General features: G+C 40.2%; 1 protein-coding gene across 12 annotated transcripts in view; it reads right to left on the bottom strand.

Annotated features, from left to right (window-relative positions):
• IBTK (inhibitor of Bruton tyrosine kinase) overlaps positions 1-9,485 on the bottom strand; it is a 60,136-nt gene extending 50,651 nt beyond the window's left edge. For 6 of the 12 annotated variants that reach the window (XR_012622629.1, XR_012622628.1, XR_012622630.1 and 3 more), the window contains exons 1-2: positions 9,286-9,485; positions 418-1,085 (exon numbers count right to left, since the gene is read on the bottom strand). Coding sequence is in view for 9 of the 12 variants with exons in the window: in XM_074819694.1 (XP_074675795.1) it covers positions 418-741 (324 nt within the window). In the remaining 3 variants the exon portion in view is untranslated. The remainder of the gene's footprint in view (positions 1-417; positions 1,086-9,285) is intronic. The other 6 variants (XM_074819688.1, XM_074819691.1, XM_074819690.1 and 3 more) reach the window with 1 other exon arrangement.
• Between the last annotated feature and the right edge of the window lie 8,593 nt (positions 9,486-18,078).

Genomic DNA, 18,078 nt, shown 5'->3' with positions numbered 1-18,078 from the left:
CTCTCAAACGTAAGATTTGTTTTTAATTATAACTCCATTTAAGCTTTCACTATTTTATGTTCTCTAAAAACACTAATTGGTATAATTAATGAAGAGTCTATTTTTAGAGTATCTTCAGTCTGATCACTCTCCACTTTTAAGATCCTGACCCTGATATCATCCACACAAAACAGTCTTCAAGGAGTCCACAATTAATCAGGGATCCTTACTCAGTGCTGATTCCTGTATGGGCAAAGGCAGACATCTTTTATGAACACAGAGAGAACTTTCAAGTAAATCAACGTACTCTGATCTAAACACAGTATTAAGACAACCATCAAGACACTTCTAGTCAAGTTTTAAAAAACACTTTTACATAAATAATACAACTCTAAAAATTGTAGATACCGAGGAAAACTACAGTTGCAAATCACTCACCTTCAGTAATGACAAAACACAATCAATGTATCCATAAAATATACTTCTGTGCAAAGCTGTCCATCCAGACTCCTTGTCTTTTGCCAAGAGATCTACTCCTTTGGTCTCAGCCAACCAGTCTAGCACACCTTTTTTGCCACAAGACGAAGCAAGATGTATAACGTTTCTACCAAAGGCATCCTTTATAGTTGCAGCATTGTAGCAGTAAGAAGAGAGAAAGGCCTTGATCTGGCCTTCGCTTCCTCTGGTTACTACAGAAATAACATCCAAAGCATGCTGTAGAGATCGACACTTTGAAGTGCAGTCTGGCATGAAAGAACTCATCTTCACGTCTAAAGCTGCTCCTCTCCTTAAGGGGAACAACCCTTAAGTGTATCAAGGCACTCCAAATCAGTACACAACACAGTGCCTTAAAAAATTTGTAATTCCAAGGATGTAAATCCAGTTTTATTGAGCTGCCATTAAAAATCTTTGTACTGCTATGTTTGGCACTTGATCCAAATAAATATTTATAAATATATATTTTCAGAAGTCTTATTTCACCATCTTACATAAGAAATATTCTTGTCCATAGAAAATTCCAAAAATTAACTACCTCAAGTGTGCAGAGGGGGATTCCCCCTCCACACTACCTTATTCTTCTAAAACTCCATAATTGCAAGGGAGACCTGAAAGAGAACAAACCAAACAGATTAGTAAACAAAATTCTTTTCCTCAGAAATGGTAACAATTTAAATGCATACCAAACTAGTGCTTGAAAGCACAGAAGCAATGTAGCAAGGTTAACTGACCTTCCCCATGCCATCTGAGCTTATACTCAGGCATTCAGTCAGTTTAGAAACCCATGACTCCCTTCCCCACCCCAGGCTCCAAAGGCACCTCCTCCCTTTCTTTGACATAAATCTTTGAGGCTACACAGAGAACTGGATCCAAAAAAGTCATCTGAAGAAAAAAAAAGTTTGCTTTCCCAGTTTTAGGGTCCTTAGGGCCCTGACAGTTTACTGTCTAATTATATCATTACTTAGTGATTGAAAAGCAAGAACTGAACTAAAAGACTGCTGGGGGGAAAAAAAAAACAAAAACAAAAACAAAAACAAAAACAAATAAGCCACCCACCAAAAAATCCCCACAGCTGTTGAGTACACCTTGGCTAACAGAAGCTTTGTCAGTCACACCCAGAAAGAGGAAAGGAGCACCACAGTTTCCCTTAGCCACTGCAAAAAAGTATTATGCCCCACTTTGTCTTCCCTGGCCTGAATGCCCACCCATCTCCCTACTAAGTCTCTTCCGCAGAATCAACAGGAAGGCTCCTCTCCACAATTAGCTGTGTTGCTGACAAATGTGAAAGGAAGGATGGCAACAGAGCAAAGAAAAGCAACTTGTACAAGAGACGTGAATTCAGGCTGTTAGCACTCCTGGAGAGCTAAGGTCTAAAGCTCCTGAAATAGTCAGGAAGTAGTGAAGGTCAAGGTTGGAAGGGGTAAGGGAGGAAGAAGAAATAAAAAGAGGCAAAGATACAAATTCTTCTTCATGAAAATATATTCACAGTCTGGGGCATACAGCATTTCTGCTTATCTATGCATACTTAGCTTTAGCATATAATCATCTTTCTCTGGCATCCACTTTCTCAAAAATAAAGATGGCCTGACAGAAGCACTCATCTAGCCTATTAAATGTGTGCAGTTATATTTAAAAAGGTTACAGTACACAAAGTTCAGACTGCAGTATAAAAATCACACATAAACCCATCTAAAACAGAAAGTGAGCTATATACATCACTGATATGTTGCCTAATTTAATGTGAACTGCTATCCAGTCCCAAAAAATTTCATGCTTCAATCCTTCAAGCCTAAGTTGCAAACAAAGTGAAGTAGTATTCAATCATGTAATACACTCCTTGATGTTCTTCCTTGCTATGCAAACTGTAGTTTAAAGTTGTTCTACCCATGAGTAAAATATTGCAAAAGAAGCTGGACAATGCCATCATGAAAGCTGACTAAATAAAAATATTAACAAATCCTCCAGTGGAGCGGGCAGTCAACAATAAAACAAACAAAAACCCTCACCCTGCTACCTTTCCAGCTTAGCCATCATTATAAATGTGCACACCCCACTCCTCGCCCCCCACTCCCCTCAAAAAAGCCTGTTGAGCTTAGCTTCATTGCTTTTCAGGCACTGAATGTATAACTGTATTTTGTTAATGTCTCTATCTGCAAAGGCATGTCAAGGAAAGATGATTTTGTTTGGAAAAGAAAACAGAAATCCCAGTCCTCCTATGTCAAGAATTATCATAAATATTGACACCATGCTGAAAACAATCAGTTTAGAGCAAACACCAGTAATGGAATCTAAACTGTGAAGAAAAAAAACCATTTCTAATCCAAGAGTATTCATTTAAACATCTCATGACAAAGCCTTCAACAATTATTTTTCCACCCCATTCAGATGGGATTAAATACTTGGAATGGAAATCTACAGATCAGAAGTTATTCAGTGTGTACCTTCAAAACAATTTCAAACAGCAGGCAAATGAACAAGGGAAAGAAAAAAAACAAAAAAAAAAAGGTTTTATTCACTACAATTAGTCTGCCATCCCTGACCAGGAGTAACATTCAGAAATATTTCAGAGACCAAAACTGACCACAACTGTTTAGCTTACATTTGTCAAAGACAGTTTCAGTTCACTATACAGGGCATTTTACAACCAACATACAAATTTCTGCAGTAACAGAAGCAATTTAACATTACCTACGTGGACTCTTTTCCTTTCACCTTCTCTAAAGCCTCAGATTATAAGGAAAAGTGAATTACTGTCACAAGCTTAAAAAAGCGCTCTAGTTTCAAGAATACAGCCTGACTTGCTGCTCTAAGGAATCAAGGTGTGACAGGTGACTACTACTGGTAGACTCAGATTGCCAGTGCATCAAACACCCTTCTAAATAGTAATCAATTAAAAGATTTGGAAATCTATAGGAAAAACATCAGAAGTGCTGTTATCCTCAAACCAATTTCTCACATTTCATCAATATGCCACTAGGCAATAAAATTATGCTGTGGTTGAAGTATGAATTTTAAATATGCCTTGTAAAGCACATCTTAAATATAATTAACTGTTAAGACATTGCTACTAGTGCTACAAAGAAAGAAAAGTAAAAAATAAAAAGAACATAAAGAAAAATTACTCAGGGGAATCATAAAATAAAGTTGACTAATCTGTTAGGTAAACTGGTATGAAATGGCACCACCACCCAAGGAAGCAGTCCTACTGTACCCCATGCCACACCTCCCATTGTGCAGGTACACACCTATTTAAAACACTGAATTGCAGGAGAATATGGTTCAGAAGAAAGTAAATCCTGGTTCCAGAGAAACTTGTGCCATTACAAGAAAGGAACAGAGAGGCCAGAGGAAAACTTCTTTAAAGCACCTGAGCACTAGCCTCACCAAACACCAAAATACTGTGAACAACAAACCACACATTGAAAGAATAAAAAGTCTGCTACTAGATAGAAATACAACCCTGCCTACCTCACACTAACTCCATTATGGTGACACCACAGTTATGTGAAATCTGACTCTGCTGAATTATTTCTTTGTAAGTCATTCTAACACAGCCCTCCTTTACTATAAACATTACAACACCAGATACTGTATTAGTACATTGATATATACACCTTGAGTTTCAAGACAGAAGCCTCAGAAGATCAAGTTTTCACCCCTCCACAATAAAGACTAGCACACCAATATCACACACTACCATGTTATTATAACATCTGAAAAGGGTTAATACTCAGATCTGATTATTTGTAAATACAAAGTAGGTCCTTAAGTGAAACGTTAAAACTTTCAAATTGTGAACTGACACTCATGTCTGTGTGAAAACCTTTGTGCCGTACAAAAGCTTTTAGTAGAGGAGTCCCACCTGAATGATCAGCACCTAAAATAAGCACAAAATAGAACAGACCCAGCATTTTTTGAACTTTGAAATGAAATGTCTAGAATACGGTGCCCTTTTGGTGATGTGTCACTGCTTTTATTTGCAGATATTTCTGTAGGCTTCTCAGCACTAACCATATTCATGTTATAATACCAGTATCTTCCTAATGCTGTAGTTATTAAAAGACATAAGTAGCTAAATAAGATTATCATCCTTTAAAACATTTTCATGACACGATAGGTATAATTTGGAATTCATATTCTTTTTAAAAACTGATTCCTAATTAACACTTTCATTACAGAAAAGAAGTCCCAAAAAATGGAGGAATTCACAGTATTCAAAGTATCCCAAAGATGTTTTATTTCAGAAGCAAGAGGTTTCTAAATTTTCCCTTAGAGACACAAGCTACTTATTATACATGTTCACAGCCCAGGAAAATTTAAAAGATTACAACCAACTTGGAAGCAATTCCTAACTAGCAAGAAGGTGTCTGTGGTATCTTGCCTCCTGGAGGTGAGTAGGTAGAGGCCTCTCACTCAGCTCTTCCCCTCAGAGAAGGCAAAGTACCACTGCACCACAGCTGTCACACCCTCCTAGAAGGAGAGTGTGAGATGTGTCATCTGACCTCATGGAATCAGAACTCCTACAGCTGAAAAAGCAGCTCTCTGCCTACTGTGGTTGTCTCAAAAATCCCTGTTTCTTTCAAGAGGTCACTACAAATTTGCAAAGATTAGGCATTTTTTTTTCCTAAAAAGTCTAAAATCAAAGCTGTCACACCTCTCAAGTATGAAATTAAGATTCTACACATCTGTAAGACTGAGCTAACAAACACCTTAATGACTAAGGATGACGATGGTAGATTTCATTTCCTGCAAACAGCAGAGGCCAGATGTGAAATCTGCTCTTCAATCATTGGGAAAAATGAAGAGAGATGGCAGAAGCTTCCCACTGTGGAGTTCCAGAAATCTCTCTGCATATCAAAGCTGCTTACAAGGGACTTCTGGTGAGTTAGTGGTCTTCAAGTCCAAGGGTTCTGTTTACCTATTTTTGTTATTGAAGATGCTTCCCAGAAAAGATAAAAAAAATATATAATCAATTGTATTCTGACAATATGAAATCTCACAAAAATTAAGCCAAAAGAAAGAGATGATGTTACCCAGGCAGCTTTAGGACCCCCTACTATGTATCTGTTTCTTAGTCACTATCTTTCAGAAGACAAACCCAGTGAAGGCAGAGCATATTCAGCACAAAGTTTTGTGATGCCTACAACACTGACATTTAGCACAGAGGCATCACAAGCTACTGGATGAAGGAAAATACCAGACTGCTCGTTTCCACACCTGTAGGATCATGTTCTCCATCAACACATTCCCAATTCTCTTTTCTTCTATAAAGTATTTCCACAGAGGTTGTGTGCTCTTGGCTCAAAGGTACAAGGGTGCTATCAGAAGAGAAACAGCAGTCAACCCTTACCACATGGTTGGCAGTTTCAATATATGTTTCTGGCATCCAATCTGGGAGACACGGATACTAGAACTCCTACCTGTGCTTTTTCAGATTCTTCCTGAGGAAAGCCTATACTCAGTATTAGATCTAGCAAAATCTGGCTAACGTGGATGTAGATACCAGTACCAAGGCAGTGGCTAGTAGCTGCCAATAGTGGGGTTTTTTTTCATCTTAATAGAGACAATGGTTTTGCATGGAAGTGAAAGAGAAAACAGAAGAGATTCAGTTAATTAGAATTCAGTGCCACTTGAAGACAGATTGCTGGGTTTGCATCTTTCATGTGCACTGCATTAAAGTAACTCAATTGTCAAATTAGTGACATGGCCTTGAAACCCAGCTTTAAGCTGCTTTACTAAGAACATATTTTTCAAGACCTTAATTGATCTTTAAATTGGCATAACCTCATTCCATTCACTGTTCTTCTGCTGGGTTTTTTTTAATTTATTTTTTAAGTGCTACTGATTTCTTTCTGATAGCAGTCGCATCTAGGATGAACTTGGAGAAAAACTACCTAGCATCTGGCTCTCCTAAAATGGAACTAAATAATGGCTTCTATGTTGCATATAAAATTGTCAATCCTAATACCCCTCATTTAGAAAAATATAGTGTAAATAATATGACATTTCAGAAGGTACAAAATTCATCTGCTCTTCCTTTTGATAGTAAGTTGCTAAATGAAGAGAGGTATGACAGGCCATACATACACTTTGGTAAAGTTAAGTCTGTCCTTATAAGGGTATTACAAGTTCTTAAAGATTTCCAGGGTGGAGCAGAAGGGGGTTTGTTTTTTAAACAAGCATGCTAACATTTAATAACATTCTCCAAGTTGGTCCATTCGCACTTGATTCATAACATCACAAAGGACTTGTAACCATAACAGCACGGAAATCCTGAAAACATTTGTACCCAAAACAAACTTCACCATGCAAACTACTTGATCAGTAAGCTAATGAAAAAAAAAAAAAAAGTAAAATAAAATCTAAAGCTTACAGAATTAAAGCCATGGGAATTTGCTACCACGCTACTGATTTTCCAGGAATTTCTGTTGACTGTAGTCTTACCTAAAGGCAACTTTCACTAATACATATTAAAAGTAGTAGTTTAGAATCTGACAAAAGTGACTAGCAAATTGAAGCTGGGTAGTAATATAATAAACATAGCACTGGCATTAAGCAACATACCCTAAAAGAAACACAGATTAATTCCTAGATAAATAACAGCAAACATACCTTTCAGCTATAAGTAGCACATTTTCCAATGCTTTAAAGAACAGCTAGACTACTAATTTCTACTCAGAAGATTACATATCCACAGACAGTTTAACCTGTTCAGAACCTTCGTGCACATTTGCTGAAGTCTGGACATAAATCTAGGCTTTTCAATCCCTTGAACAATACCATCTTAATACACAATAAATTTTATGGGGGGAAAAGTGATTGAATATACAAGGAAAAACGGGTAAATCTAAGTTATGCAGAAGCTTTGAGTAGTTTGACAGCCAGAAATTCCCACATAAAGTCTTTTAAAAAAAGTAGCTTCTTCTCAGCTGTATTACAGGAGTATTGCAATACACGGCACAGAAAGCAAGGGTTCTGCTCTTCTCAATACACAGAACATCAAGTAGAGTGCTGCCTCTAGTTCAGATAGCAAGTTTTAAGAGAAGTAGGTAAGTAGAAGAAGTCTTTAGAAAGGGCAACTAGGATTCAGAAGGTTTACAAAACAACCCAGGAGTACAAGCTGAGCAAATTGGATCTATTTTCTTCTTCAGCTGCAGCTTCTACAGACCAGCCAAAGCCTCTGAATGTGGCTGTTACATAAAGAAGAAAAATCAAAACTCTAGTCCATTTTACCCCTGACAGGAGGATAAGAAGTCATTTGTTCAAATTTCGAAAGAGATTAAGATTATATGTCAGGAAGCACTTTCAAATGATAAATCAAATGCTAATAAGGCTCTCAAAATGGACTAGACAACAAGCAGACTGTTCAAGTTTTAAATAAATGTGACCTGTCTAGAAGTAAAGCTACGGAGGAAAACCATCTTGCTTTAAAAAACACGTTCCACTATGCCTGCGATGTCCCCTGGGCCATGGCAGATCCAAGCTGCTTCATTTACTGGGCCAGGGCCTCTGTGCCACTGCTTGGCACAGGTACACCCCTGGTGCAGGTGACCTTTAGATGTTCTCTATAGACTTTCTACAACTTCCACCTTCACAGCAACAACAGCATAATCATCCTTATCAGGATGAGACATTCAGTGATCCAGCAACTCTAATCTATTTGCTCCTAACAGTGCTAACAAGCACTACCAATTAAAGGCAGACACGTCTGTCAAAAAAACTCCAAAGTACCATTGGCAGCTAAATTCAGCAACAACACGTCAGAGCAGATCTATTAGTCAGGAATCATAGCACATAAACAGTAAACTGTGAAATACCATGCTTGGCTTATCTAGAAATAGTCAAAACTACTTACGTTTAGTAACTTAAGACTGTCCAAAAAATTAAAACATAAAGTGGTATAGACAAAGTACAGTGAGTGCAGTTACAGGCATTTCCACAATACACTGGGACCTTGCTCTAGATTTTTTATTGAAATAGATAACCTGAAGATAAGAGCAACGAACCACAAATGTGTTCTAGAATTTCACCACACTTAAAACTATATCCAATAAATACATGAATTCTTAGGAAAAGTTGACTTTTCTGAATGAACTCTCAACTTTTCATACAGTATTATTAAAAAGTAGCAACATCATATGTTTTTTGTAGACCACAAATTGCGACCACTTTCCATGAAGACAACTACACTGACCACGTCAGCGAAAAAAGAGCCAGATTTCAGAGATGAGGTGGCTGCCCCCTAAGAAGGCTGCACACAAATATCCTTTTAAGCTAACTACAAGACTTCATCTCTCCCGTGCATCCGCTGCTACTCAAAGCCAGCAACACTGTGAGCTGCTACCAAAAGCCACAGATAAGTATCATCACGGCGGCCAGAAACACAACAGGCTTCCCGGGAATCTCCAGCTAGGAAAACCTGGCAGAGGCTGCTGCCAGTGTCAAGAGGGGGGGAAGGTCTGAAGTGTTCCAAAGAGCCAGCTCCAGGCCAGGGGCAGGCAGGGGGGAAGGTGGCCGTTTTGCCTCCCACTACACATGATCACGTAGCCGGGAAGCGACGAGCGATAGAAGAGGCTTATCAAAACAGGTGGCCGAGCCACTCTTCTTCCGCCTCGAAGCCGGTCTCCTCCCATCCTACGTGGCCGGCTGCCCTTTACCCTCCCCGGGGCTCTCCTCATTCCTGCAGTCCCCCACCGTCGCCGTCCCGTCCCGTCTCGTCCCCTCTGGCAGGGCCAACCATGACGCTGCCCCTCCCCCAGGCCCGGCTCCCCCTCCGGACACATCAGCAGGTCGCGGCCCGCCCCTCACCAGTCGCTAGATGAATGGACTCGAGCGGACAGGACGGGACGCGCGCTGGGCAGCGCAGGAGCTCATCCTCAGTGACACCGAAGCAGGGCCAGGCTGCTGCGGCTACCGCGACACCTCAGACGGCGACAGCGACAGCCGGTGCCAGCAGCTCACAGCGGGGCGCAGGGACAGCAGCCGCCGCACCCCCAAAGAAGCAAGCAACCGATTGGCCGTGACGCCGCGGCACCTCGCACGCCGATTGGCTGTGATTGCCGCCTCGGCTCCGGCCCCCACGGCGGAGCCCGGATTGACTGACAGGCTGGGTCAGGTGGCGAAAGGGGTGCGAGGGGGCGGGGCGGGCCCAGTGGGCGGGGCCTGCCGTGACGGACTGGCCCGGGTGTGCAAGTGTTAAATCAAAATGTCCGGCGCAGGTGTGAGGAGCTGACCTTGTGTCGTGAGCGAGGAAAGGGACTGGAAATACGGGTGAGAGAGCAGGTGAAGGGGAGAAAGCTGAGGTGTTTCTGTGCCTTTTTGTGTCAGACTTCACGAGAGAAGCTGCGTGTTGGCTGTGAAGGAGGATGAGTTTCTGGCAAGACAACACCTCTCCAGAAGGACTCAAAAACAAATAATGAAATAAATCAGCCTGCAGGTTTCTAGAAATGAATGAAGTGAGAGAAGGCAACGAGAAGGCTGTGTCCAGGCAGATTGTCTTAAGTCAATGTAGTGGCCTGACTTAGAAGATACGGTTTGATTTTTTGTGAGGCTTTTGACACCAACTTGAGACAGTCTTATAAGCAAACTTGGTATGTGCACGAGGATTTGAAAAACTCTTGTAAAGTAATTGCCTAGGGTTCACTTAATGTATGTTTCAGGTAAACTCGATGAGGGCTCAATTCAATTCTACTTTTTAATTAATATCTTGGATGATGTAATAGGTGGTACAGATCACAGATTAAACTGGAAGAGGATCAGGGTGTAGCATTTTAGGATGGGAAGATAGGAACCAAGACAAGCAGTACCTAACATAAAATACAGAGTAAGAAAAATCACACATCGCTTTGTGAAATACTGAAATAGTTATGAAGTATCAATACCAATGGCCAGTGTTTCTATGTATCTCTTTAAAGACACAGTTTTATCCCCTGTGTGGTGCAAGCATTAAAAGACTTTAAATCAAACTAGCTATTTTTTAAACCACAAAACATTTGAAGTTGAAAAAAGTCACGTGGATTCTTCAGCAGCAGTTCAATCTGGGGAAGATTGAGTAGAAGTATGTAGGTGATCTCAAGCATTTTTACTTGTGCCATCTGACCCAGTTAATGTGAATTGTACAATCTGCTTTCTGTATTTCACTGTATAAATGTTTGATTTGCCAGCAGTCGTTCACCACTGAAACTAACCCTGCATGCTATGTGAATCTTACTTATTCATTCTTTTCCTAGTGATAGCTTCTTTCTGCTTAAGTCGTAAGCATACTTCAGAGGTGGCCTTGCTCCAAGTATGCTGCCAGCTGGCCTAAGAACAGTAATGACCATCTGGGGAGATAAGGAGATCCAAATACAGCTGAAGTCAGTCAGAAACAATGCTTTGTTGTACAATTATGAATTCAAGTGAATAGCTGGGATGGGCATTCTTTGGAGGGGTAAACAGCACAGTGGAAAGGTCAAAAGGCTTAAAGCAGAACAAGGCCCAAGACAACATGAATAGATTCTATGTGAGAAAAATAATTTCTAAGAAGCTGGATGCCCCTCAGGTCTTTCACACAAAATATGACTGTAAAGAATAAAAAACTACAGCAAGGGACACAGAAAAGTTGGAAAATAGTACTGAGTCATGAACAGGACCTAATGGAGTCCAAGTCAGACAAAACCTGGACAGAATAACCAAAGGCTTTTAGCAATGGCTTTCTATGCAAGAGTTTGATCTCCTTTGCAGGACTTTTAATATTTTCATGGAAAAATAAGATATTAACGACTTCACCTATTGTTTATTGTTCAGGCTTTTCTAATTGTCCCCAGCTCATAGGTCAGTAGTAGAAATTCCCGCTGTCTTGTCCTGCTTCTGCAAAAGCAGCAAACCAGTGAATACCATTCACAGAATCAGGATGAGATAGTTTGATTTGCAGAGATATATTGAGGTAATGTTGAAAGACAAGAAAAGCTCAAACAGGTTAACTTAAGCAAAATTACCAGTTTTGTTCTGGTTTGTTTTTTTACTAATGGAAAATGACAACATTGTTGTGAAAAATATACTATTTTAAGCCTGTCAGAAGAAATTACAGGCAGTGAAAATGAAAAGGCAGTAATGAGTCACTGAAGAGTTTTTTCAATTGGGTAGTCCAACAGCTGGATTTGTGAACTTCTGAAGCATGTAGTACGTGCCTGACAGTTAGGAACTGTTCATCTTTTTTTTTTTTTTTTTTTTTTTTCAGTCTGTGGTGAAAAGGTCCGAATGATCACAAATAAACATTTAATTATAGGGAAAAAAATGTGTCTCTGACTGCTGTTGTTGCTTTTTATAGCAGCTCTAGACTTTAAATCAAAAATCTCTCAAAAAACGGAAAGAGCAGGACTTAAAAAGGAAAACCAGTATACTTAGCCGTCTTCAGAATTTGAGAAGGAACATCAATTTTGAGAAGCTTAATTAGCCTACAGAGTGTATGTTTGTCTTAGTATGCCTCTCAGTTCATTGAAGGGTTATAGACTGTGTTCAAAATGTGTATACACACTTAAGGTTAGGGGAGATAAATCTAGGTTATAGGCAGGACATTACTCCACTAGACAGCTTTCTGGAGACCTACGGATCCTATCCATCCATCCAGAGTAGTCTGCAGAAATACTGAGGTGAAGTTCCATGCCTTGTCTACTGCACCAGACTTAGACTAATGGAGGAATTATAGAAGATGTAAGCAACAGTAAGGAAAAAATGTACTCTGCACTTTATGCTATCACTGTAACGATCTCGTAACAGATGTCTGAAATTGATTCTGAATGTTGAAAAAATATGATAATTACTTTTATCAGCCAGTAATCAAAATGTGTAGTCTATATATCAAAAATGAAAATAATTATTTTTTTCCATTTCAGCTATACTAAGTGTCGAGTGACAGATTTCCCCCTTCACATATCTATTTATGTGCCTTAGCTGGCCTAATTATTACCAGTATCCTCTGGAACCTTGAGTAATAATTCTTATTGGCAGCAGTAATACCCTCTACTGACGAAAAAAATAATCAGCTCCAGGATTACCTTCTGCTGATACTAAATAAGTTCCTCATGATCTTTCTCTTTTATGAACTTGAAAAAAGATTATAAAATACTGGGAAATTTGTATTACAGAACAAGTAGAGGAAGATTCAGTGTTACACCTCTTGGCAGGGAAGTCTTGCAAAAAACCCAGGCTACTAATTATTTATCAGATAGCCACACACTCAAAAGAAGCATTTTTATACTAGTATCTCTAAACTTATTAAAAATATGCTCATCTTGCTTGAAGAAAGCCTATCCTCTTACTCAGAGAGACAGGGTTACTAAATTCCATATACCAGTACCATTTGAGAAAAGTATGGAGAAGTCTGAGGATCAAGTAGCATGGAAAGGAGGATGGTGAAGTATGGGCTCAATCTGCCTGATTGTTCCCCCGTGAAGATAAAGTAGGAAATGGAGATGCGGTGATGTTTGCTGATCAAGGATGCCAATTAAACTCAGACGCCAGAGTGAAAAGAGTAGGCTTATTTTACTGTTGATAATTAAAGAGTATAACCAAGTAATACAGAGAATAAGCAATAGGAAAAATACAGAATAGTACACTTAATTATTACTACATACAGTTAATTACAGAAAATAAGGTTAAGCAAGGTAATGCGCCTAATCATTACTACACGATGGAGAGAATAGTGGTTAAGAAAGATACATCACCACTTGCATACGTTACCAACATCCAGATCCACAGTCTCTGGGGAGCCCCGGTTACAGCGAGGATTTGGAGAGCCATTCCTGGCAAGTGGGAAGTCCTACATGGTGCGTCCACCCATAGGTGAGGCATCCAAAGTTGCAGCAAGAGGGTCCAGCCTTATATACCAAAAATCAGCAAGTCAGAATGACTTGCACTTTTATTTGAGTGGAAACATCTGGTTTCACCCTCCTGTTGGATTCCACCCAAAGCCTGGCCAGGGCTCGGCGAGGAGAACCAAGGGAGTTCCTAACAAGGCCAAACACTTGGGTTCTCAGCCTTGAACAAGGCTAAACAAGGAAAGTTGGATACATTCTGACAACATTTCATCCTCACTACTGATTATAGTTTGTCTAAGCTCCATCTTTCACTAGTGAGCATACATATTTCGTTAATGATCAGATATTAATAATAAACACTAATGGTAATACCGATTTTACTAGTTAACAGATACTAATAATGGATAACGCTTGGTTGTGAGGTTCATCTAGAGGTCAACTTTGTTTCAGGGCCTATTGTTCAGGCCCTAGCACTACAATCGGTTCTTTGACCTATAGATGAACCATGGCTAATAGACTGTTTCTATGATTAATTCAGGTCCAGAAGTTACACATATAGATATCAATCTCTGTTCATCAATTGATGATGTTTCATCAAGTATAGTTATGAGTTGCATTCCCTTCATTGCATGCCTTCATGTATGTCACTTTGGTCACTGATCCACCACTTGGGTGATACTAGTTGGGCTATCCAAGGCCAATCTTTAAATCCACCTGGGCTCCCGCAGACCCAACAATTGCTAAGATTAAATGTGTTTGCTACTGTCTCTCCTAGGGATAAAAATCTATTTTCCCAATTTACAATTTGATTAAAATGATAACTTATAATCAATAAGACCAACAATAGTCCCATTATCCGTGCATTCTCTGTTGTCCATGAAAACTAGTTCCTCGGATCAGGTGACATGGATAACATCCTCTCGCAAAGGGGCCGTTGCAGTAAACAGGTAGATTCAATTGTGCAGGACCTGTAAGACAAAACTCTACCATCTAGTTACTCTCACAAGTAACATCGTGTTGCAGGGACATACTCCCATTTTCCTTGTCCAGGTCTCATGATCAAAATGGTGTTATCTTTCCTCATGGCTATTACTTCAGCCAGTTCAGGGTGACCATTTGGCCTCTGAACCCAGACTTTGGCTCCATTGTTAATACCTGTTGATCCGAAACCCTTTATCTCCACAGACTGTGGTGACTGGGGGTGGTTCCCCTTTCTTTACCTCTGCTTGCAGAGCTGGTAGTATCAACAATTGTGCTACCTGGTCTTGGGGTTGAATATTCAAATCTTGTTCACCATTGTTTAACAGAATTACCTTAATTTCACCTTGATAGTCTGCATCAATCACTCCTCCCATGACATGAACACCTATCATGGCTAGGTTTGAGAGAGCAGTTATTAATCCAAAGTGTTCTGGGGGAATCTGAAATCCTATTCCAGTATCTATGACCCTTGTCTGTCTTGAGCTTATTTTGGTTAATGTTAATGCATGAAGGTCTAACCCTGTAGCTTCTGAGGTGGCTTAGTAAGGGGCCATGGCTCCTGGGACAATTTCCCAATCAGTCAAAGTCTCTTTTATTGTCAGAGGTTTTATTTGCAGATTAGGTGTGATCATACGCATTAAGGGGGTTTCCATTTCCCCAATGGGCCTGTTGTTAAAAATATGTAGTGCATCTGTGAGATGAGTTCTCCACTGGGAATAGGTTCCCATCCCCCAATTTTCTCAACTGCTCTTTCAACTTCCCATTCATCCGCTCGATCAATCCAGCAGCTTCAGGGTAATATGGTATATGAAAAACCCACTGAATGTTTTGTTGCTCAGCATATTGTTGTACAAACTTATTTCAAAAATGAAACCCATTATCAGTTTGAAGTTGCAATGGAATTCCATAGTACAAAATTATTATACCTATAGTACAAATGGTGCTATGGTGAGTGGCCCTCTTACAGGGATGGGCAATCAGATATCCAGAATAGGTATCTACAGCGGTGCAAATATATTTACATCCTTGATCTTGGAGTAGAGGTCCAACATAATCCATTTGCTACATTTGTCCTGGTAATTTTCCTCTCCCCAGTTGTCCTTTCACAATATATGGTACCGAACATTTGTGAGTATGTTGACACACAGGGCATTGGGCAAGTATATTTTTAATCATATCAAGTGTCATTGTTACACCACGATCTTGAGCCCACCTATAAGTGTCTTTTTCTCCAAGATGCCCACACTTTTGGTGTGCTCATTTCGCCAAGCCTTCATGATCCTCCTTCTGAGGGAATTCCAATCCAGCTTGGGAAATCTTTGCCTGGTTGTCTGCAACAGAATTATAGAGTCGTTCCAAAGTGTCTCTGTTACTATGAGCATCAACATGAAACACAGCTACCTTAGTCCTTTGGCACAGTTTCACAAATATCTTTCCACAGTTCCTTTCCCCAGACTTCCTTGGAGTATATTTTCCAATCTTTGGCTACCCATGTTGGCAGCCAGGTGGCTAATCCATTAGCTACTGACCAAGAATCAGTATATAAATTACGTTCTCCTAGATCTTCTTGTTTCAAAGCCATATAAGCTGCATATAATTCAGCACATTGGCTGCTTTTCCCTTCTCCCATGGTTTCTAAAAATTTCTCTGAATGAGGATGGTAAGCTACCACTTTCCAAAACCTCTTCCCTCCTATATATTTAGCTGATCCATCGGTGAATCAGGCATGTTCTTTTTCAAAGGGTGTTAACTGTTCTAAAGTTTTTCCCCATTGCACTGGGGATTTCTGTGGGATTGCAAAATCGGTATTTACTTCTTGATCCCTCATGGGGGCAGCATCTACTCGCTCCACCCACCTCTGCTTTGGCTCAGTCCTGAATATATCGTTTCCACGTTATGATACTCAATTCCTGAGCATGCCTAATTCGGTGGGGTTTCAGAGAACTTTTAACTCATTGCATAATAGGTATTTTAGGATGGAGAGCCACTTCATGCCCTATAGTAAGTTGTTCCATTTCTATTAACGCCCAATAACATGCTAACAGCTGTTTCTCAAAGGGTGTATAACTGTTTCCTGCCTCCGGCAGCTTCCTGCACCAAAAACCTAAAGAAACCTTTTTCCTTCCTTGCTTCTGCAAAGGGTACAAGTCAGAAAACGGTGCCAAATCCTCTCTCACACCCGGAACCGTTGATCCACTCACAGGGAGCCCTCCGTGAACAGATGAAGGGTCCCGTTGAGGTTCGAGAAGGGGCTCCGTAGGCTGAGTTGTCCCTGCCTCCTTAGCCTGTGAATTTTTCACTTTCTTGCTAGGTTTATTCAGCCCTCTCTGTTTATATATTCATCACAGCTCTTTAGTTGGAACACCGTCATTTTTTTTCACGAGACATGCTGTCTTTTAACAAAGCCATAAATATTTCCTTATGAGAAATCCTGTTTTCACTGCCTTTAGGGCTGTCTCGAGTATCTTGATTCCCTGCACTCCCTCAGGGGCCCAAATCTCCAAGGTCACCCAGCTGCTGTATTTTTTCTATCACATTACAAAGGGGACTTCCTGTCTCATTAATCAAAAGAGTCATGATTACATTTTTATATGCTGGTGGAATGGTTTTAATCAGTTCATTCTTCATGGTGACAGACAAAGGATGCCACATCATAGTGTCAGCATCTCCTACAAAAACTGCCGCTTTCATCCCTTCCTCTTTCATCCACTGTATACAATCTCATAAAGTATACCACAGACGTTCAGATCCCGGCCAGTCATTCTCCATAGGATACTTAGTATTACATCCCTGAGCTGCCAAAGCCAATAAGTGTGTATCCTGATGATTATTCTGAAATACATCTTGCACAAAAGAATATGAACTTAAAATCAAAAATTTCTTGGAATCCCCTGGGTCTAGGGTTACCCCCGCTGCTCCCTGATGGTGCAAATGCACCGTCCAAGAGAGCAGGGATTCTCCCGGTCTCTGCTTAAATCTGTCAGTTATGTCATTCACTTCATGCTGAGTGTAATGCTCTACCACATCCTTCCTCACAGATTGCCCTTTATTAGGATCTACTTCTGTCTTTCACCTCCACACGGGTTTCACATCTATGAATTGATCTGGGGAACCGGCCTCATCAGAATCTGTAGAATCCCAAATATCACCATCCCATCTATCGGGATCCCACTGTGCACCCACTTCTGCAATCACTGCATGCACTTTCTTACAATTTACTTGTCCTCTCCTTTTCTTATACTGTGCAACCCATACTGCAGCTTTTTTGGCTACAGTCTGATAAGTATTCAACTTATCGGCAAGTAACTTATTCTGACATTGCAACATCACAATCTGACTCTGCAAATCACACACCTGTCGCTCCTTCTGGGAGTTCTCCAACAACAGCCTCTCTTTACTCTGGTATTGGTTCTTATATGCAGTTAACAAGCTCCACCCTCGTTTACCTAAATTTGTAGTCTCTCTTCCTTTTTCTTGTCATACAATTTAAAACATCCAATGCTTCGGCACCCTTTAGCCGACTCTCCCATTGCTCACACGGTCCTCCGACCTTAGCCCACTCCCGGGCCAATGAGCTGTAGGGAGGGTCTTCCCACTCTGGAACGTCAGGTGGAATTGACACATTAGCTTTGACTTTAAATAATGGCATTTTTTTCAGATCCCACTTCTGACACCAATTTATGTTTTGCTGATCAAGGATGCCAATTAAACTCAGACACCAGAGTGAAAAGAGTAGGCTTATTTTACTGTTGATAATTAGAGAGTATAACCAAGTAATACAGAGAATAAGCAATAGGAAAAATACAGAATAGTACACTTAATT

The sequence above is a fragment of the Strix aluco genome, chromosome 3, assembly GCF_031877795.1.
Source record: "Strix aluco isolate bStrAlu1 chromosome 3, bStrAlu1.hap1, whole genome shotgun sequence".
NCBI classification, from domain to species: domain Eukaryota; kingdom Metazoa; phylum Chordata; class Aves; order Strigiformes; family Strigidae; genus Strix; species Strix aluco.
This window is presented reverse-complemented; position numbering and strand designations above follow the sequence as displayed.